This window comes from Emydura macquarii, unplaced genomic scaffold (assembly GCF_026122565.2).
Source record: "Emydura macquarii macquarii isolate MOO-44397 ecotype Brisbane River unplaced genomic scaffold, CSIRO-AGI_Emac_v2 contig_587, whole genome shotgun sequence".
Taxonomy (NCBI): Eukaryota; Metazoa; Chordata; order Testudines; family Chelidae; genus Emydura; species Emydura macquarii.
Window position 1 is genome coordinate 2,301,155 of NW_027130724.1, and position 21,795 is coordinate 2,322,949.

General features: G+C 40.8%; 1 protein-coding gene across 3 annotated transcripts in view; it reads left to right on the forward strand.

The window, feature by feature from the left end:
• LOC137148041 (USP6 N-terminal-like protein) overlaps nt 1-21,795 on the forward strand; it is a 115,647-nt gene that overhangs the window by 59,945 nt on the left and 33,907 nt on the right. For all 3 annotated transcript variants that reach the window (XM_067540487.1, XM_067540488.1, XM_067540489.1), the window contains exons 3-6: nt 10,027-10,100; nt 10,923-11,008; nt 12,567-12,606; nt 14,435-14,515. In XM_067540487.1, the coding sequence (XP_067396588.1) occupies nt 10,035-10,100; nt 10,923-11,008; nt 12,567-12,606; nt 14,435-14,515 (273 nt within the window). In that variant the 5' untranslated portion in view covers nt 10,027-10,034. The remainder of the gene's footprint in view (nt 1-10,026; nt 10,101-10,922; nt 11,009-12,566; nt 12,607-14,434; nt 14,516-21,795) is intronic.

Consider the following 21,795-nt stretch of genomic DNA (forward strand, 5'->3'; position numbering starts at 1 on the left):
TTTGGTCAGGATCGAGCAATAAAAATAGTCCATTAATACGAATGCTATAATAAAGCTCAGAAGCCCGTTCCATCTGTAAAGTGCTTCAGTTATTAACCAGTTAAGCCTCACGGCATTCTTACACAATAGGCAAGTAGTATTGTCCACATTGTACGTGTGGGGAAACTGAGGTGGAGAGGTGAAGTAACCTGCCCAAAGCCTTAGGATGAGTCCTCGTCACAGCTGAGGTTAGAATTTGTGAGATGATGCTGGCTCCCAGTCACTAGGTTGTACTATATCCCTCTCTTGAGCATTTTGCTAGGAGAAAACTAAGGTACTGGGCAGTAAGTCAGAATTCCCCAGCATGCTGAATGTTGTATGAGACAATGCTTTCAGCTAAATGAATGCTTTAGATTTTTGGGAGATACTTGAGGCTGACAGATCAGAAAGGTAACAAGTTACAACGTTTTTCATATTGTACCAACTGTACCTATGACTTGCAAACCAAGCCTGTTTGTGCTCGTGGTTTTTCTAGCTGCATTTAAATTTCTTTCTCTGTCCTACTCACATGTTTATCATTTGAGACTCCTTTGAGGCTTCACTTGTAGCCTGTATTAGGAATTTATGGCACATATTCGGGTAATTGAAGGAATAAACTGTTAGTCATGTTCCAGCCCTATGTGACAAGGAGGTAGAAGTCTGTCTCCACCACCACCACTGAAGAGTTTGTAGTTTGACATAGTCAATAGCATTAGAATTGGATTTCTTTCACAATTGATCAGATATGTTTTTGCATTAGCCCAGTCCACTTTCCACCATTACCTTTATAGCCACTTGTTCTTCGTGAGATGGTCCCTGTGTGTATTCCACCCGTAGGATTGCAGGCGCACCAGACACCCGAGTCTGGAGATTTTTAGTAAGCAGTGTCTGTTGATCTGCAGTTGTTCTTCTTGTGCTCTAAACAGAGAATCTAAAGGGCAGTGTGGACCAATGCCTCTCCAGTTCTTTTTACTGCTTCATGGCCTGAGTCAGAATTGTCTGTGCCTGCCTTGATCTTCCTCTACTTTAATACCTGTAAATACAAGTTGTAAATAGTTTTTACTAGTTTAGACTTAGCGTTTTTAGTGGTTTTATAGTTAGCTTAGTTTCCCTTGCCTCAGGGCGCTTTGCCTTGTGGAGAGGGACTGTGCCAAGAGGGACTCTGCTAGGAGCTGTCTTCTTCCCCTCTTCCTTCTCTGTCAGTCACAAACACCAGTGCAGCCTTTATTGCCTTGGAGAGGGTCGTCACACTGTCATCAAGTGCAGCCTCTGCTGCTCTTTCCTTCCTTGAACTCATGAAGGAGAGCAACACCTGTGGAAGCACCTCATGGAGCAGGCTATGAGGCCCCATTTGGTTCCAGGCTGGGGTAAGCCCCACTGTACAGTGGCCTCAGACCGTGAGGAGCACCTCTGAGCATGCGCTCTGGAGTAGAGGCCAAAACACTTAAGCCCAGGGTGGATAAAAATCAATGATTTTTTTTAAAAAAATTAAAAATCAGATTTTTTTTTAAATCAATAAAATACTAAATTTCTCACTTGTTTAAAAAATAAGTTACAATTAAATCTCATCACAAACATGCTAAACCTACACTTAGTCTCATAAAAATGAATTAACGGCTCTAGTCTGTCCAGCCTAACTATCAGCTCTTGTTTCTTGAAAGTTCTCAGCTTTCAGTTTCTGTTTCAGTTTCTCAGCAGACTAAAGTCACACGTGCAAAGAAAGACACAGGCTGGATAGTATTGTTGTTGTTCTGTGCGTGTGTGGTGTTGGAGCTGGGCCAAGCGGGGCAGAGGAGTTAGTTAAGACACTGTCTTAAAGGCACAGAGGGAATATTTTCATCATTTGGTTTTATTCACTCAATGCTGCAAATGTGGCAAAGATGAGAAGATCCTTAGAAGACGAAATGGAAGGATGCTCCTTAATAACATACGGCTGCAGTGCCCGTTTAATGCATCTTTTAGCCAAAGACTTAAGTACGTCTTCTCCAGGAATAAAAGAAAATGCTGTTGAAGTTGCAAAATACTTCTGCAACAGCCATTTTACTTCCGTAACAACCATTTTGCATCGTCTTCACTGAAGAGAACAGGAGAATCCAAACTAATTCTCCCTCAAGATGTTTGATGGAATTCTGTGGTTGATTGTTCTGAACAATTTATTAAGAGCTGGCCTATTCTCATAAAACTTTGTGAAGAAAACCGTGATAAAATAGATGAAGTATCTCATCCAAAGCATCTAACATTGGATTAAAGAGGAATGTAGAAGACAGTATATTGAAGCCTATATCCATAGCCTTAAACAAACTTCAGAGAAATTGTTGCCGCATTGCTGATGCTGTCGAAATTTGGAAGGAACTTCAAGAGATATTGAAGAAAGAAATACCTCACCAAAAATTTAAACTGCAGGCAGTAAAGAATCGAATAGATCAAGCACTGACTCCACCTCATTTTCTTGAAAACATTCTCAACCCCAGATATAAAGGTAGGCGCCTAACTTCTGAAGAAAATGATGTCGCCATGGCATGGGCACCTCAAAATCACTCCTCAGTTATGCCAGTCATAATAAATTTCAGGGCTGGAGTGGAACCATTTAAAGAGTACATATTTACTGATTATGTTTTGAACAAAGTCATTCCCCTGAAATGGTGGCAATCATTAGCCAGGCACCTTGAAACAGAGTTCCTAAGCCAACTTCTCACAGCAGTAGCTTCCTCTGCAGGCACAGAGAATATTTTCATCGTTTGGTGGTATTCACTCAAAGCTAAGAAATCAACAGGGAGTTGAAAAAGCAGGAAAACTTGTATTTGTTTGTCTATGAATAAAAATGACAGTGAGAATGGGGAAGATGAGAGCTAGTTGTAGAAGTTTTAGGACAGTGTACATTTAGTGTTGTGATGACTTGCCTGTTAGAGTTAATAAAATTTGGGGGGGGAGGGGAGTTTAAGGATTGCCATCAGCCAGCAACTCAGGAGACTGCTGCAATTGCAAATGTGAAACATTTATGTAACATTTAAGATTCACTTTAATAAAATATAAGTGCTATTGTGTTTGTGTGTGTGTAATTTAGTTCTTACCATTCCTAATGTACTGCTGCTGCATCTGCAGCTTGACACGTGTAATGAGTATTATGTACTATTTCATAAATTAATAAAAATCAAAGTATACCCTTCTAGATGTTATAAAATGCTGTACTGAGTTGTAAAAGAACATGTTCTAATGATCAGATTTGCACCATTGTTTAAGAAATATGAGAAGTAGTATCAGTGGGGAACTTGATTTAAATCAATAATTTTCTTAGTGATTTAAATCAGTGGTTTAAATCGCCTTGATTTAAATAAATCCACCCTGCTTAAGCCTAAGACACCCTTTCATTAGAGTAGAAGACATGACCATAAACACACAGTCAGAGTCCCATCCAGAACTGCCTCTAAGACAAAGGATCCCTCCCCATCTCAGTCCAAGATGGGTGAGTCCTTGTGTGTGGGTCCTAAGGAGTTAGGTCTGCATAAACTTTCCTTTCAAGAGGGTAAAGTACAAAGGAAGAAGGATTCGATGGTACCAACTCCATCCCAGAAATCAAAAGATCAGTACCCATCAGTCTCATCTGGGAATTCCACACTGGACCCACTTTGATGGTCCTGACACACTCCGTGTGAGATCCTCCAAATACTAGACCATTGGACTGCCCAGATCTGTTGGTCGCCTCCACATAATACTCTCAGCAGTATACCTAGCAGGTGTGCAGAACTCCCTAGCAGAGAGTTTCAGCAGGCATTTTTCCACAGACAATGAATGGGAGATCCGCAATTCTATTCTCAATGAGATTCCTACCCAGTGGGGAACACCGTCTTGGGATGTCTTTGCCTCACAGGAGAACAAGACCACACACTGTTATAGAGCAGCTCTGGGCTGCAGCTTGAAGGGCGGTGCCCTGGACAACTTCAGATATACCTTTCCTCCCATCTCACTAATGCTGCAAGTCCATCAAAAGATCTGTCATGACACGGCTCGGATCATCCTCATCGTGCCCAACTGGCTGAGGCAGTTCTGGTTTTCAAAACACCTGAGGGTTTAAAGGGCCAGGAGGCACTCATGGCAGATCTGCCATACACCATTTATCATAAAGAGAAGGTTTCTCTTTGCCTTGAGCCCAAATTAATCCCTATAGTAATTTCAGAGTTTCACATGAATCAAAACATCCACTTACTGATATTTTTTTCTTAAGCTTCATGCCTCTGGTGAGGTGAGAAGGCTTCACTCTGTGTCTGATGGGCTCTGGTGTTGTACTTGGAGAACAAAAGCAATTAGGAAAATACCTAGACTTTTTATCACTCTAGCAGAGCGATCAAGAGGTCAAGCTCTGTCTGCGCAGAGACTTTAAGTGGATCTCAGGCTGCATCATCCTTTGTTACCAACTAGCTCTAATTCCCCCCCATCCCAGAAGGGGTGAGATCCCATTCCGTCAGAGTGCAAGCAAACCCTACAGCATCTCTGAGACATACCCTTACTAAATAGATGTAGGGCAGCTACCTGGAACTCCATACACATCTTTACAAGACATGGCGCTTTGGTTCTGACATCTAAAGCAAACACAGCTGTGGGGATGGTAGTAATACAGATATCTATATCATCTGTATCCTCACACCTGTCTCTTGTTTGACTATTATTTACTAATCTCCCATGTGTAGAATACACAGAGACCATCACTTGAAGAAGAAATGGAGGTTACTTCCCTGTAACTTGAGTTACTTTGGGATGTGTGGTCCCTATCTGTATTCACTACCTGTCCTCCATGCCCTCTGCTGTGGATCATAACCAGATTTGCAGTAAGAAAAGGAAATGGAGTGGCATCAGTCTGTGCTGCCTTTCATACCCTCAGATCAGAGCATGAGGAGAACTGTGTGTGAGCAGACCAATGGGCACTGCTTACTAAAAATCTCCAGACTCAGGTGCATGATGCTCATGTGTGAAATACACATAGGGACCACACATCTCGAAGGTCCTCCAGTTATAGGTAAATAACCTCCATTTACCCAGTAGATCTTCCTCTTGGTCTCTGTTGGTGTGTGGTCAGAGGCTTTCAGAATAGTTTCTGCTTCCTATGTGTGTTGCTAATCCGTGCATTTAAATCAGCATAGGAGATGTCATTCTTCCTCCACTGCTAGTATTTGTATTGCAGTAGGCAGCTAGAGGTCCTAGTCAAGGACCATAGTCCCATTGTGGTCCACTGTACTTGTATAATAAAAAGATAGTCCCTGCCTCAAAGAGCTAAACTTATAAAAAGATACAACAGTTGGAGCAGAAAACTGGGGGTGTAGGGAGGAGTAGATGACCGTGAATACCTCTAGCAAAGATTTAAAGCAGGTGATGTCGTAAGGTATATTACCCAGTTTTTGCTTATGCTTATGCTTGACTGAAACTCAATTTGGGTTTTTTAAAATTTTAATGGATAATATCAATGTTTGTTTTTAAGCATTTTTTTCAGTTTGTATTGATTTTAAATGTTCACAGCTGCGGAAAATTATGGGGGAGTCATAATTATTTAATGACCATAGACATTGAGATTCACAAAGTTAAAGGTTTCACATTGTCAACATCCCATCAGAATATACAAAATAAATATCCTTAAATCCACAAATCATACATGTTTTTACTACTCATTTGGTAGTCTGTTTGTAGCAAGTCTAATTCAAAAGTCTAAGTCACTGGATTTTGACTCTAGTAAGTTCTCAAGCAGCATTTTTCTTTACCTCTCTGTAAGTTTCTGTTATTGCTGGAAATATTGTTTAATGAGTTTTTGTGTGTACAGTGATATTAATATTCACTGACATTTACTAATAAAAATCAAATTCTTCCAAGTCTACTTTACTACAGTATCCAAAATGTTAGGAAATATTATATATAAAACTAAGCTGTAACTGGAAAATATATGAACAAAATACATTTTCCAATGGATTATTCATGCTTTATCAATTCAGTAATGCATACATCACTCCCATCATTAGTGTGAATTAACAATATTCTTCCATTGGCCTTTATATTTACCTTTTTAGGAGTCTGTGTTCATGAACTTTAAGCAGTGAAATACCTGTACTGTGCTGGCAGAAGACATACATACCAGGAGGATTGTTTATTATGCTTATGTGTATTTACTTTGTAATTGTACCTCATCAAAACAAAAAAGCCATAATGTTGCAGTTTCTCTAAGCAGCAGTAATATAAAAGTTAAATCCTTTCAATATTGAGACCTTCACAATCAATCTTTTGTTGCTGCTGCTGCCTCAGAAACATTTTAAGGTTTTATTTTCCTCAGAAACCAAGCTGAACTACTGAATAAACGTTGTAATGTCTTTTAAAATGTGAATACTGAGGCTAATGGATGGTTAACGTACATACATTTAATATCACTGGCAATCATTTGTGTTTGCGAGCGGCTTTCAAAATGAAGAGTTTGATGTGAAGGATGGACCTTTTTAAGGCGTTGGTCTGGAAGTGAAGATATATTTGGCAATGAGCAGTTTGTAATTAAGTATTCAGTAACATGAGGCATTATCACTTAATGATGCTTGAGGGCACAAAGGAGAGTCAACAAGCTGAGTATCAGAATGTGGTTAAGGCTCTGCTCACCACATCTCCTCCTACTGTGAGAGCCTGTGCGAAGGAGGTCAGGCTCTTCAAATCATCCTAGTGCTGTTACTCTTGGCTGAGCAGGTACCTCAGGTTCTGATAACTTCATTAGCAAGCTGTGCTGAGGCTGTTGTGCTGTTTCCACAGCACGAGCCATAACACAATACCTCCTGTGGCAGCAGGAAGAGAGAAGCGCCCTGCAGGGAGAGTAGGAGAGGGAAATATAATCTTCCCTGTGGAAACCTATGAAGAGTGACTAATTTTTATGTGGATTGAAAGGTGCTGTCTGGCTTGCTGTTGTATTTTCCTTTAGTAGGAGAATAGAACCCTCTGCTTTAGCCAGCTGCTTCTTTAAGGAGAGAGTAGAACAGTGTCCAGTGTTGCACTTTGGAAGAGCTTGGATGTGAAACTGAAACATCCCATATTAACCCCATGTCTGCAGTGCACGGGAGGGTTACACAAGGAGCTTTCCCCCAACTGCTGGACAGCTATTGTACAGAGAAATAAAACTACACTACTCCATCTCATTTTTGCACTTACCAGTATTTTAGTAGCTCTTCCCATTCCTTAGCATGTTAGTAATGCCAGTGATTGTCCATGTTAATTCCTATTTAAATTAGAATATGTGCTTTGGGAAATTGCTCTTAAGGGTCTAGTCCCCTTAATCCGTGTGTGTGGTTTCCATTAACTTTAATAGTTCTGTATGCAGATGGAGAAGGATAGAGCGTGTGTGTATCTGTTAAATGAAGGAGGTGACATTTTAGCTTTCTTCATGTAGGAACAGGTGTTTGTTACTGAGTTATTACTTTTGAACCCTGTTCCAAGAGGCTTTTCCAAGTCAGTGCCGCTAGGGCTTTTCATGTGCTCCAGGGAATCCCTTTAAAAATCCTACAAGAAAGAGCTGCGGGAAGTTTACTTTTAAAGCTTCTGCATTAATAGGGACTATGAAAGCTGTTTAGTTTATAGATATACAGTACTTATTTAGAGCTTTAAGTGATATGTCACAATTCAGCTTGTAGCGGTGGGAGAGAATGGTTGTTTCACGTCAGTACCTCTTATATTTTTCCTCACTGCTGAATCCATTTGGAACACACAAAAAGATTTTTCCCCCTCCTTTAAACAAACTATTGAAAGGTTTTGTGATACTTAGTTTTTTTAAACTTTCTCAAATTAAGCCACTTGTGAAATAATTACACTCAGACCACAATGCATTTCTGCTCTTGAAATGCCACCTTGCTTTCCAGTTTTAGCTGTATATATTGGTCTGGAGAAATCTGCTTGTCTGGTTAAATCTGAAGTACCTAGTCATAGGTGTTACTGCTCAAATTGGAAAATATATTGCATTATCTGTAGTTGGTATGAATTATAGATCATAATACTAAGGCCTTGTCTTGACTACAAAATTAAGTTAGGTCGACATATGGACACTGCAGTAATTACTGTGGAGGTTCATGTCCATACTACGCCCCCTCTGTTGGTGATGCGTGTCCTCATCAGAAGTGCTTCCACTGACTTTAGCAGTGTGGGGCATTGTGGGGCACTGACAGCCCTGGGTCCCTCCCCCCACTGCTGGGGGCTGATAGCCGATGTAAGTAATGCAGCGTCTACACAGATGCTGCGTCGCCCTAACCACATCAGCCTAAGAGCTACGCCTTTCATAGAGGTATAGTTGTTAGTTTGGTGTAGTGGGCCACTTACATCGGTGGGAGCAACGTTGTAGTGTAGACTTTGACAGAGTTAGATGGACATAGGCTTGGTCCACACTACAGAGTTAGGACGACGTAAGGCAGCTTAAGTAATATCGTAAGTTTAAAAAAAAGGATGCTTAACTCTGGAGTGGGCTGAAGATTTTATCTCCTTACAAATCACTGTGGAATGATGAGCAAGTCAGTTGCATTTAACCCAGTAATTGTTCACATAGATACCTCATCCGGAAGAGCTACCTGCTCATAAATTGTTCCATTGCAACTGTTGATCTCTTCCAATTTAGGGCCTAATATTGCCATCCTTCTTCACATGAGTAGTCCCACTGAGTAAAATTTTCAAAAGTGCCTCAGTCCCATTGCCTTACAGTGGAACTTAAGTTCCAAAGTAACTTAAGACCATTTGATAATTTTACCTATTGACTACTGGCTAAAGGATCTGGCCCCATATTTTTGTAACTTATTCTAAAGATGCCCTTAATAGTTTGGCTGCCTCATTAACGACTGTTCACTCTCTTATAGACTTTGCAGCAGAAGTGAAATGACAAAAGCTCAGAGGGATCTTAAGTGAGAATGCAGTAGACTTGTGCCCCCCTTCACGGCAACTGGAACAGAAGGATAGCAAAAAGTTGCGGGGGGAACATATCCCCTTCAGTGATTAAACCTATGCTTTGCAGCTCTGTAGCTCAGAATTGAAATTGTTTGTGGACTATGGCCATTTTCTTCCCCCACTCCTCCTTTCCACAGTAGATCATATTGTTAATGCCTATCCCTGGGTTTCTTCAGATTGGGTTTCTTCAGATTGCATTAAATGTTGACGTTGATCTAGCAGGTACTGTAGAGCACAGGTATCTAGGAGACTTCCAGTGCTAGTCTGGAAATATGCTGTGGTTTGATTGGAAGGCAATTCCATGAGCTAGGGTTTGTATGGGGGGTTAAAAATTAAAATGATGTATGTGAAATGGCAAGTTGTCTTGCTAGTACTATACATACATGTGTGACAAAGCATGACAATGTTCTGTTACTCCAGCTGCACCGTTTAATCATTTTATGTGAAAGATGTGAGTCCTGTACTGTTATGTACTTGCTACATCCTGATTCGTTTACAGATCTGTTGTGGTTGTTAACCAACTAGACACCCGTTATCTGTTTTTTAATACATGTGTTTTTTAATAGGTAAAGTTTTTTCTGATTTTTCTTTGACCTAAAATCTGTCTTCAGATACACATGTGGAGCTCCCAATGACCTCTTTGTACGTGTCAGGGTAAATGCTCAGCCAGTCAGCAATACAGCTGGCATGCAATCTGGTATAATGTAAGAGCTGTGCTGTAACAGGACTGCTTAATAATCTTAATGTCCATAAAAACTTGATCTTAGTACATGCTTGTGCACATGCTGAACAAATGCATTGTCTGGTCCTGCAGTCCTTCATGTAGACATAACTTTCACTTCCTCAAATACAACTGTGTGCTCATGCAAGGATTGCAGAATTGGCAGATATACTCTGTATGTGTGACTACCACATACACTTTGTACTTTCAGCTTTTCATCCTCAGCCTAATTTTAGTCCTAGGATAAAGCTGAAAGTTGAAGTTGTCAGCGAAGCTTTTTCTATGAGCGCCTTCCCAAAATATTCCCTTGGCTGTACACACATTTGCTTATCTCCTTTTTTACCTTACAGCTTCTGACATGAAGAAAGATATAGAGACCTTAATAGCACAGGAAAGAGCAGAGATCATCGCCAAGTATGAAAAGGTACCGACCTAATTTTTCCTCCATTAATCTGCTCACCAGTCATGGGACTCCTGATAGCTTAGCCGTCTGGGGAAAGCAGGAACGTGTCAGGCAGAGCGTGAGGTCTTCATTCAGACATCACGCCAGTAACAAACTACACAAAACCATAGTCTTTTTTTCTGCCTGCAGTACTTCTAAAAAGTACAGGTGATGTGACTGTGTGTATTTAGTCATCCGTGATGGGTGTTCAATAGATAAGCTCAAAGGCCTGGGTCAGGTGTCCAAATACAGGTTCTGCCTATTCTACCTGAACAAGGTCAAAAGAGTAGGCCCATGGCAATTACTCAGGATATGGAACGAAAGTGGAGAGCTTCCATCACCAACCTATTTCTCCTTTCACTCTGGGCTCCCCATTTTTTCTTATTCAGACCTCATCTCTCCTTCAGGGTATAATCATCATTTGGTGCACACCACAAAATCTGTGACCAAGAAAGTGACCGTCTCAGCACAGAGAGTGAATGGGTCTGGGGATTGAATTAAAACTAATATAGTACTCTGGCCTTCAGTGTCACCTTACCGACTGGAATGGAATAAGCCTGATAACACCCCAAAGATGGTTCTCCCAGTTCAGGGCTGACTCAGCAGCAGGACAGAATGGAGGGACGTCTGCATGGTTGAGGCCTGTGCTGCATCAGTTCTATAGACTGAGTGGATTTTAATCACCAGGGCTGTCAATCTGGGACCAACATCTGAATGCTAAAGACAAACGTGCACATGCTGTGATAGCCTCACACTGTTGCTTTCCCACCAGGCATAACTCTTGTGCCTCCTTTTTCTTTGCAGGGAAGGCAGGAAGGAGCTCATATTGACCCATGGGAAGATGCTGACTTCACCCTGTATAAAGTCACAGACAGATTTGGATTTCTGCAGTAAGTTACTCGTTTCTCCTCTCAGCCACCCTTCAATGAAATGGACGTGGTGCATTCATACACTCTGTGCAGGAGGGTGTCCTATAACAGCTCCAGCAAACGCAGTGCGAGCTGCTGTATGGCCATATTTGATCAATCCCAAATGTCTAGAAAGGAATGAAAGTGCATCTTCTTCTGCATCCAAGCATGTGGAAACCTTCTGATGTGACCAAAGTTCCAGCAAAATGCATGCTTTTTAGGCCTTGAGACTAATGTAGTTTTTTCCTTTAAAAGGTTTCAGATGAACAAGTGAGGGAAGTGACAAAACCACAGGACTTAAGAAATCCGTGGGAGTCCTTGTGCACTTAGGCCAATTTGAGAGAGGCTGTTTCTTAACAGAGAAGCCTGTTGTCATACTCCACATACCTTAGTATTTCTGTGGCGCTCTTCATAAATTAGAGTGGAGCATTGCATTGCTACAAAGCATGCCTCCTTTGGAGTAACGGTGTCCCTGTGGAGTAGAGCATTTTGCACTTGCCCCTCAGGATGCAAGTATAAGAATTAACAGAGGAGACAACATTCAGATATTCTTGTCCCTTCTGTATACTGCATTTAACTGTGAACAGAGTACACCAAGTGTACGCTGTGTGAAACTGGCTGTGAGTATTCCTGGAGGGTACCAATGACACTGAAACCTGCACAAAGGGCCAATAACCAATAGTAAACCCCCATCCTAAGCATTAGGCTGGTAAAAATTGGAATGTCCATCCTGCAGGAAATACCATTATCTTGACATTTATTTTTGTCTCAAATGTGAGCAAAGTCATAATATGGGGGGAGGGGTTGTTTTTGTTTTGGTTTTTTTGCAGAATGAAAAGTTCAGAAGAATTTCTATTCAGAAATGTCACAATGTCTTGTTTAGGTGCTTTTGAGCGATAGTAAACTTTTCAACATTCCCAGGTCGAAACATTTTTGCTTATTGAACCAAGTTGAAACATTCAGGTTATTTCAACATTGTATGACATCTATTTAAGCTGGTGCAGTTCACCATGGCAGTTGTAGTTCAGGAGCCGCATGTCGCAGTTCTCCCCTCTGGGCGGCTAGACTTCCCAGCTGGACTGAATCTCAAAGGATGTGGGCATGAGAATTCCATGGTGAGCTGCAGCAGTTCCACCAAAGGGAGATGAGTGCACCATGTGGTCCAACCAGGGAGCCCACCCAGCCTGTAGAGGAGAATGGGAGCCAACCAAAACTTTTGAATTGTCGACCTGACCTGAAACTCAATACTTTGTTTCAATTTTCCCAACAGAAAATAAAAATTTTTACAAAATCAAACATTTTTCCCATGGAAACTGCATTTTTCTGTTGAAAAACCATTGACAGAAAATTGCTGATCCGCTCTACTAAGCAGCCTCTTTAAAATAGCTGCAAGGTTTGCGTGACTATCTCTATAAGGCAACTAATTTTTCCTTGGTTCCTCGGGTGTAGTCATTTTTAGACTGCCTGTTTGCACTCTACGGCATATTGTGTTCTGTATCCCTTTTTGCTTGTTGATTCAATCAAATCCTTAATCTTTCAGTGAGCATGAGCTGCCAACCCGCAGTGCAGTGGAAGAGAAGGTAAGAGCAGTTAGCTTTACTACCTATGTGGATCAACCCTTGCAAAACATGGTGGTAAATCGGGTCCGCTTTTTAAATTGCAAACACAGATCTTGTAGCATGGCCCACTAATCAGATTTGCTCCAAAAAATACACAAAGCAGCATCTTCTAAGCTGGTGCTGTGAAGTTAATGGAGCGCGACACCTTAGCACAGTAACAGGAAGTCAGTGCTCGGTGAGGAGTAGATTTCATAATGTTGTGATACAGATGTGAGCTCTGTAGGAGAGCCTAGAAGGCACATGGGAAAGCAATGGAACTCTCAATATGGCAGCTGAGCTTGCAGTGTAGGGAGAGGGGGAAGCTGGAGAGTTCATCTAGTCCTGTGCAGCAGTTCTGATATGGAGGGGACTGGAGGGTAGGAAAATGCCATGAAGTTGCGGAACATTTCCTTACTAGAAGCAGTGTGAGAGCATAAAGGAGAAGTGAGGTGTTCACAACAGGCCTGATCAGACCTTCCAGTTAATGGTTTTTTCTTTTTTTCTTTCAAATCTGGTTTCCTTTCCCTTTCTGTTTCTTTATTTTTAGATATTTTTACTTCATTGTTCCAGACTTTGGATAATTTATTCTTCTTGTTTCAATGAAATCATAAAATTTTATTTACGACTTAGAGGTAGGAAAGAGGTTAACAGTCAGCCCCTGCTGGGAGAGTGGTCTCATCTCTTGTGCCTCTTGCTCTCCTTGAGCAGGGTGGCAGAGTTAAACAGACTACAGTTTAAAATCAAATGGGCATCCAGTCCATATGCCTTGAAAGTCTTTGAAAGTCTCAGCCTAAATGCTAGATCCTCCTTGGATGAAAAATTGAAAAGTTTTTGGGTACCCTGCTCCCCATTCATGTCTCTTTCAAGTTTTTCTGTGTTTCTGATCCTCCTGTGATGAGCGCTAAACCATTTGGCTAGTTGCGTTTCTCCAGGCACGGCTAGTTACTCTGTGTAGATTAAATGAGTGCTGCGGTGAGAGAGAGTCAGGATCAGCTTCTAGAGTGAAGTATTGGGAGCCCACATTTTGAAACATTAATGAAGCTTAGGAGAGCTCCACTCAGATGCAGTATTTTTAAACATCTTGATTCAGCTGAGACGCGATGCTATATCCCATTCCGTCACTTCAGGAGGGGCTAGATTGCTCCAGTTTACTGCTGAGCAATTAGTCTCTACAAGTTCAAAAACCCCAAATTAAAAAAAAAAAAAAAAAAAGAATAAAACTAATAAAATACACTTTTTATTCTGAGATCACAGAGCTTAAAGGTTCTAAGTGGTGTCCTCTTATCAACTACACTGCAGTTGGAAATAAACTAGAGTTCACCTCAAAACAAAAAACCCTATAACATACTTGGATTGTGAATGGTAAGGGTTGAGTGATCTCAGCTGGTAAAGATGCTGCCGTTTGAGAGCAAGGGTCCTGATTTGACTCTGGTTTGTGGTAACATGAATGTCCATTTTCGAGACCAGGACTCTGATTGGGCTTAAATTACCACCAGATAGACACAACACTGGGTAATTTGTGGCTGGATGAACTGTGAAGTGTCTGTTACCTATCAAGGAATTTTCCTGTTGAAATAATTGTATATCAAGATTATTCCTCCCCTCTCCTCCCACTACTATGTGTAAAAATAGTCTATTCTTCTAAGTACTTTCCCTGAATTATTTCCTCTATCGCAGATGCAAAAGGGGTGGAGTGAGGCCCTGAATATGAAATATCATTATCATAAGTTAAACTGAATGAGGATGAGGAGTTTTGTGCCTTCACGAGAAACCTTCTTCTGTAATGTTTGTTTTTAACTGATTTTTTCAGCAAAAGCTGCAGGAGATTGAACGAGTGGACAAATGGCTAAAGATGCTGAAGAAATGGGGCAAATACAGACACAGTGACAAGGTGAGGCGATAAAAAAACAAACACTTGTAGTACTATAGGGGAGAGATGGTGAGGTTCTTCCCTTTGTGCTAGACATTTTTTCTAAAGGTATATAAAGAAACTGGAGACCTGTTGAAAAATGTCTCTTATTTTTAAACTTTAATTAAATCAGTGGTTTACCTGTAGGAGTGCTGACTGTTATGGCATATAGGGCCAAACTTTAAGAGGGCCTCTTAAACTCTGCCTGCAAATTTTGCACTTGTCCATTTTGTGCAAGGAAAAAAAAAAAAAAGCCATGCTTGTGAGCCCGACTGGGCTCTTGTGCATGTTAAATGGACATTGCATGCATACGCACAGCTTCCTGTACATGCACAATTTAGGAAGCCCCTTGAAAATGTGGGTAAAAGCCTAGAATTCTAAGCCACTTTCCTTAAGAGATAAATATGGGGGATATTTTTATTTGCCTAGGATTTACCTGTATGCTATGTATCCTGTTACTAATTTGATTGTCTGAATCCCTTTAGCTGCTAACTGGGTTGTTGTGTGAACATCACAAATATGCCAAAATATAAGAGAGAATACATTTTATGCAGAACGGCTATGAAAAAACTAGCTATTTTAAGGGTCATCTAAAAATCACAGTGCAAGTACAAAAACATTTACTCAGCTTCTAGGTTGTAGGTGGAATAGGAGGGGAACATTAAACCAAAGCTGCACTGATGAGAGTACTCTGTGAGGATGTGCGCATAACCTTGGATAAGAATTCAAACACCCAAGGTCCTGTGTGCTCCGTGGGGACCTTAAGTATCCCATAACTTTTCTCATAAAAGTAGGAATTTTTCCTGGTGTCTCTGCAAAAATACCCTCTCCTGCTCTTTTCCCCTCTCCCTACTGTCCTACTGCTCTCCAACTCAAAAATGGTTGTATTTCATTGGTGGTATGTGAGATGTGTGAAGCACTTCTGAATTCTTTGCGCTTTATATGTCTGAAATATTACTCATGCCTCAGCCAAGTACTTACTAAAAGAAATGTATGTGTTCTAACTGAATTTTCAAATGAAAAAAGAAAAACCTGTCACCACATCACTATCTCTGTATGTGTGAACGGTGGTGGGTGTTCATTGACAGTTGTCATTTTGCAGCTGCTTCCTAGCAGGGAGTCCAGACTGTTGATGCATCTGTTCTCTTCTTGCTTGTGCGTAACTCTGATTAGTATCAACATAACATTAATTAACAAAGTGCAGGGAGCCTTGTCTAATAGTTGGGGGACAGGACTCCTGGGTTCTATAGTTCAGCTATGCTGCTTGACTTACTCAGAATTTGGATAAGTCATTTAACTCTTCTGTGCTTAAGTTTCCAAATCTGTCAGTATTCATATACCTATAGCCTAGATATACTGGCTCGTACCTCAGCACAGGAGACTGGATTAGATGACCTCTTGAGGTCTCTTCCAGCCCAACATTTCCATGTTTTTTGAGTAGTGTACCTATGGGTGCGCCACTGTGTGTGCAGTAGCGTCTCCTGTGCCTGAGATCAGAGGTTTTCAGTAGCAGTGCCTGTTGGACTGCACGTGTGCTCCACCCCATCTCATGTCGTGAGTGGCACACGCGCGCATATATATATATATATAATATATATAAAATAAAATAAAAAAATAGCGTTGTGCAGTCCAACCACCCTCAGTTCCTTCTCAACCGCCTTTGGTCTGGGACAGAATCCTGAGCAGAGCACTCCAGACATCTGAAGCCTTTAGCGATAGTAGTGTTTCCATTATAATTTTATAGATATTAGCCGTTTCCTTTAATTTTCTTCCCTCTAAAGAAAAAAGATTTCCATTGCTCTTTCCTCCCTGTTATTCTCTAGACTTGGTAGTATGAAAATGATATATTTTTTCTACTTCCGCAGTGGAAGATACAAAAAACTACACAACTGTTTGCTCTTGAGTGACGACCTTCAATAGAAGCATGAAAAATATATTTTTTCTAGTCTTTATAGAAACTTATAGGGACTTGAATCCAGTTAAAGAACAAACATTATTGTGACCATCTGTGCAGGATCTAAATAGATGGGGGACTGTGGGACAATGATGACCTTGACATTACCAAGCATCAGAACAGTCACGTGATTACACATTCAAAATGATTTTAATAGGAGCTGTAGTTATAGAGCAATCAGTAGTGAAGATGCATTAAAAATTCTCAATTTTATTGAAGGAATGAAACACAGATTTTTCATACTTTACATTGATCCCGCTCTTAGTATGAATGGGGCAGAGGCACACTTTGTTTGAATTTTATAGCCCTTCTGTTCAATTCGGTGTTCTTTTAGTCATTCTGTATCACTCAGTAACCTTAGTAGGGAAAAATATGGGAGCCCTCCAGTGGCCATGATAATTCCTCTAAATGAAAATCAGCAATAACTAGTTGCTATCTTATTGGACATAGTGTCCTGTTCTAAAAGGATTGAGCCAGGTTCTTTAGCTCTTAGTTTTTATTGACACAAAATGTATTGACCTAAATGGAAGTTTTGCCTGTGTAAAGACTGCAATATTTGGCTTAGAGTTCACATCTGTACTTCTAAATTGAAGTGATTGATTAAACCATCAATACAGTTTTAAATTCTCTTATCATGCATTTCAAGTTGAAAGAAGAAAGAGCTGACGCAATAATATTTCTGCTTACATGTACAAAAGTGACTAGTGATTTTGATGTCCAATTTGAGACATCTTAATGGGGCCTGATTTTTCCAATGGTGGGTGCTCAGCACCTTTGCATAAGCCAGGCTCTCTAAGGAGTTTAAGGTGGGCACCCACAATTATAAGTGTGAAAATATGGACCTTTACATGTAAATACAAATGCACATTAGAAAAAGTGCAATATCTGAAAATAATAGCCTGGCTAGAAAAGGGTTAGCAACTTAAATGCCAAAGTTAAAGGCAACTTGATGCATAATGCAAAGGGGGTCACTTGATGAAATTAAAGGACATGAAATGTAATGTTTATAGCTAAGCAGGCTAAGGCTGCGTGTAATCAGCACTCTCACTTCAGGGTATGAAATGGGTTGCTGCTGCAGTCAGCAGGGAATGTTTTTCTCCCTGTGTAAGGCATTGCACAATTAAGCAGAGAGAGCCACTTAGCTATGTCTTCTGAGGCACTGTTAGGTAGTATCCTTCGGAAAAGGTGGCCTTGTGGTGAAGGCCCTGGATTGGGATTCAGGAAATCTGTCTTCAATGCTTCAATTCTTGGCTTTGTGTCAGTCTCTGTGACCTTAAGCAAATTACAATCTCCCTTTGACGCTGTTTCCCTGCTATAAAATGGGGTTAATACTTCCTGACTTCTCAGGAGTGTTGTGAGGATAAATTAATGTTTGTGAGATTCTCAGAAACAACAGTAATGAGACTATATAAAAACCTGAATAGGATCCAGCTTCAATTTGTTGGTCACATTGGATTGTGTGGGCGGATCCTTCATATCTCTGCAAGCAAGTCTGAATCTGACTTGAATGACCGTTCTTCAGGGAGACTCAGTAGCCAGCTGCTCCACTGTACCGTTGGCTCATGCTGTACATTGTCCTAAGCAATTATTACTGCATCTGTACCATCAGCAAAGATGGTATTGTGTCTTTTTGTACCTTGCAACTGGTTGGGGCCCTAATAGAGCAGAAAGTTTAACATGGGTCTTGATCAGTTTTTTAACACAAGTGTTTCTGTGACCTTAGTTTAATGACTTCTGAGATCAACAATTTACAATAACTTATTGGGCTAACAGCATTTCTGTATGAGTAGAATAAATGTGGGTCTAAATTGCCCCCTCCTAAGGAGAGATTGAGCTCTCATTCCTTTATTTCAGTGACTGAAAAGCATAGAGCTCTTGTAATGGAATAAATGAAATTATTTATAATGAACCATAAACGTTCATGACTCTTCCAGACAGATAAGACATTGTCCCAGTGCCAAAGAACTGACATTCTGCTCCCATTGACTTCAGAAGGAGCAACATTAAGTGCTAAACAGTGAGGGAGTGGGGAAAGGATAAGCCAGATGACATACAGAAACATAAAGAATCTTTGGTTCTGCTCCCACTCCACCCTAGCAATTCCAATGGATGCTTCCATTGGCAGAGATTTGGAAAGAGCCTTTATGCTATACATGGGGAAACCTGTGCAGCTGGTGTTGCTGGTTCGTATACGTGTCAGAACAAGCTACACTGTCATGCAGTATGTTATTAAATATAAAATTACAGGGAATACAACCCAAAGCTCAGCTCTGCTTTCAGAAGCAGAGAGATGTTCCCTTATCTACAGTAATATCCTTTCACTGAGAGTACAACATTTGCATTGCTTTTCAGGTTAAAGATGCTGAGATCACCTGGCCCAGAGGGCTGAATGGTCTCATGCATTTTTATTGTTTGTTTAGAAGTTGCACAGATATTCCCTCTGCTGGAATCAGTGGATGTCAGTGGATATCTGAGAGCAGTTCAGATGCTGGGCTTGGGAACCATGAAACTAAGTAGTACTATTCCAGTGTGGGAATGTGCTGACTTGGAACTCTAAACTCTAACTCTGAACTCTAAAAATTTTTCTAAATAAATAAATTACAAAAGTAAAATCCACTTGCTTAATTTGATTGTGAAGAGCAGTCAATCATTTTTGCTCCAGCTCCACTGCAGTTATAATACCATATTTGCTTTTTTAATGCTCTCCTTTCCCTATCACTTCACTGACACCCTCCAACCTGTTGTCCTGAATGATCTCTGTAATATACATCAATAGCGAGCGGAACAGTTTGTTAGGGAAACTACTAATGGAAAGGCCTACCTTCTCTTTGCAATAAGATTAGTAATGCTAAACTAAATCAGTCACGCTGATTGACTCTGCTTTTATAATGACTAATAGAAAATCTTGTATAAATCATTTGATTTTAAGCAGCGTTGGAAGACTTCTCTATCTTAAGTAACTTCACCTCTAAATCTCTTCCCCTGTATACATTATTTTTCTAGCTTTTTTATATTCATCACCCTCCTATGAAGGCTGCTAATACACCTTGGAATTTTATTTTTAACAAGGCAAAACTCACCTTTGTGTTGACATCCATCTAAGCTGCTTGAGACCTGCGAACTTGTTAACACTGTTGTAAATACCCTGGTTGTGAGATTTCATTGTCAGCTTATATTGTCAGCTGTTGAAAGTCCTCCTACCCACCCGCTTCCATTCCCTGTTGCTCTTTCAGGTCCAGAGGTGTCTATTAGCTTTTCACACACAATCCTGTTGATCCCACTGCAAGGAGTAGTTTGTGGCTGGCAGAAGGAAGTGGGCTCTCATTGCTATCACAATCAGGGATAATAAATTAGTTGTTTGCCTAGTTCAAAGCTAGGCCGCTTTTAACTTCCTACAGGAAAATAAAATTTCCTTGAACCATTTCAGGACTGCACAGGGCTGTAGAGGGTAATTCAAGTTCCCTTGGGAATAAACTTCTGAGTGCTGGAGATTTCCCTCAGTCTGCTAATTGTTTAATTAACTCCTACCTGCTTCAAGCCTAACCAAACAGTCTAAGGGTATGTCTGGCCTGCAGTACAAAACTCATGGCACCGAGTCTCCAGCCAGGTCAGCTGACTTGGATTTGTGTGACTCGAGCTGTGGGGCTAAAAATTGCAGTGCAGATGTTTAGGCTCGGGCTGCAGGTCCGGCTCTGAGACCTCCATCTACACTACAATTGTTAGCCCTCTGCGCCTGAGGCAGCTAACCTGGACCAGCTGTGGCTGTGCCACAGGGCTTCTGTTGCAGTGCAGATGTATGCTAAAAAACTGCATTGCTCTGGGAAAAAGAGTCTGTACCTGGGGAGTCTAATGCCCTCTGCAGGTCTGAACAATCTTGATATCAAAATCTGAGAGCAAGCCAAAGGTTCCACTTGAATTATGGACTGTGATTATTTATTTGGATTTGGACTCTAGGTGTATCCTTTCCACTAACTAAAAATTACAGTACCAAAATCACATAACTGAAACTGAGATCCCTGTCCCATTTTGGCCACTCCACTTCAGAAAACAAAAGTCCACATATCATAAAGCATCATCTCCCATCCTTTATGTTGCTCCTCTCCTCTCTTCCCGTATGCCTCCTCAGATAGGTGAGCTTTGTAGTGTGGCTGGAATGTTAGTGGGTTCAGGCTATTTCAGCCAGAGGGGAGTGAATTCCAAAGATGTGGTGCTGTCAAAGAAGACACCTTGCTAGCAGCTCACTCTATGTGCAAGGTGGGTCCAGCACAAGTGTCACCGCTGCTCTCAGAATGGCACAGAAAGAGATGCAGTCTTTCCGAGGTAGGAGGGGCTCATGCTGTTGAGAGTTCCATAAATCAGACCCAACACTTTAAATTCCACTTTGGAGGACATTAGACAGCCAACATGCAGATCACTGAGCACTGCTCTCATGTGCTAATGGCAAAATTCTCAACTTAACAAACCTGTTGTCATAATCAGTACCAGCTTCAGGGTGGACCCAGGAGGTAACCCCTGAGAATCTCTGGCATCATTTTGGTTTCTCTGGCCCTGAGAGAGTGTAAACAGCAAGGAGATGAAAAATCTTCATATCAACTATTTTTATTTACCTCTTCCAGCATTCAGAGTAATGGGATGGGATGGCCTTCTGCATGTACTCCTCCATGGGTGCGATAAAGCTATTAACCAATCCTTTGTATTATGGTGTTCCTTGATGGCCCACTTAAATTTTGATAGTCCTCCGGGATGGGCATGGGGGACGATTCTCTTGCATGAGTTCACAAGTTCAGACCAAATGTTTTCAAAGTTACAAAGCAAAACTTACATATTTTCTTATAGCCTGGAATACGGACGATACAAGTGAGATTAATGCATACAGCAGCTTACAAGCACTTCACAGAGTCTAAATACTAAATACATTCTTATGAGACTAATATCTATTTTGATCAAAACTAACACAGGTGAACTTGTCTGGTCTCCAGCTATGAGTTTCAGTTCTTAGCTAATATCTGCAGGCTAGGCAAGAGCTGGCATCTAACCTGCCAGCATCACAAAAACATTTTGAATTTTTTAAAGAACATTTGTGTTTGATAGAAGGGATGAAACATTTGTTAATGTTTTTTGTCTTTTTGCCATTGATGACTAAAGAAAGAAATTGATTCATCAAGAAAAACTGACCTTAAAAAGAGAAAAATGGAAGAGACTAGATTAGACTAAAAACAATCCTGCATTTTTGTTTTTCTTATTTTAGAATTATCTTAGAATATTTTACTTCCTTCCTAGTATTAGTAATCAATGTTCCTTGTATCTT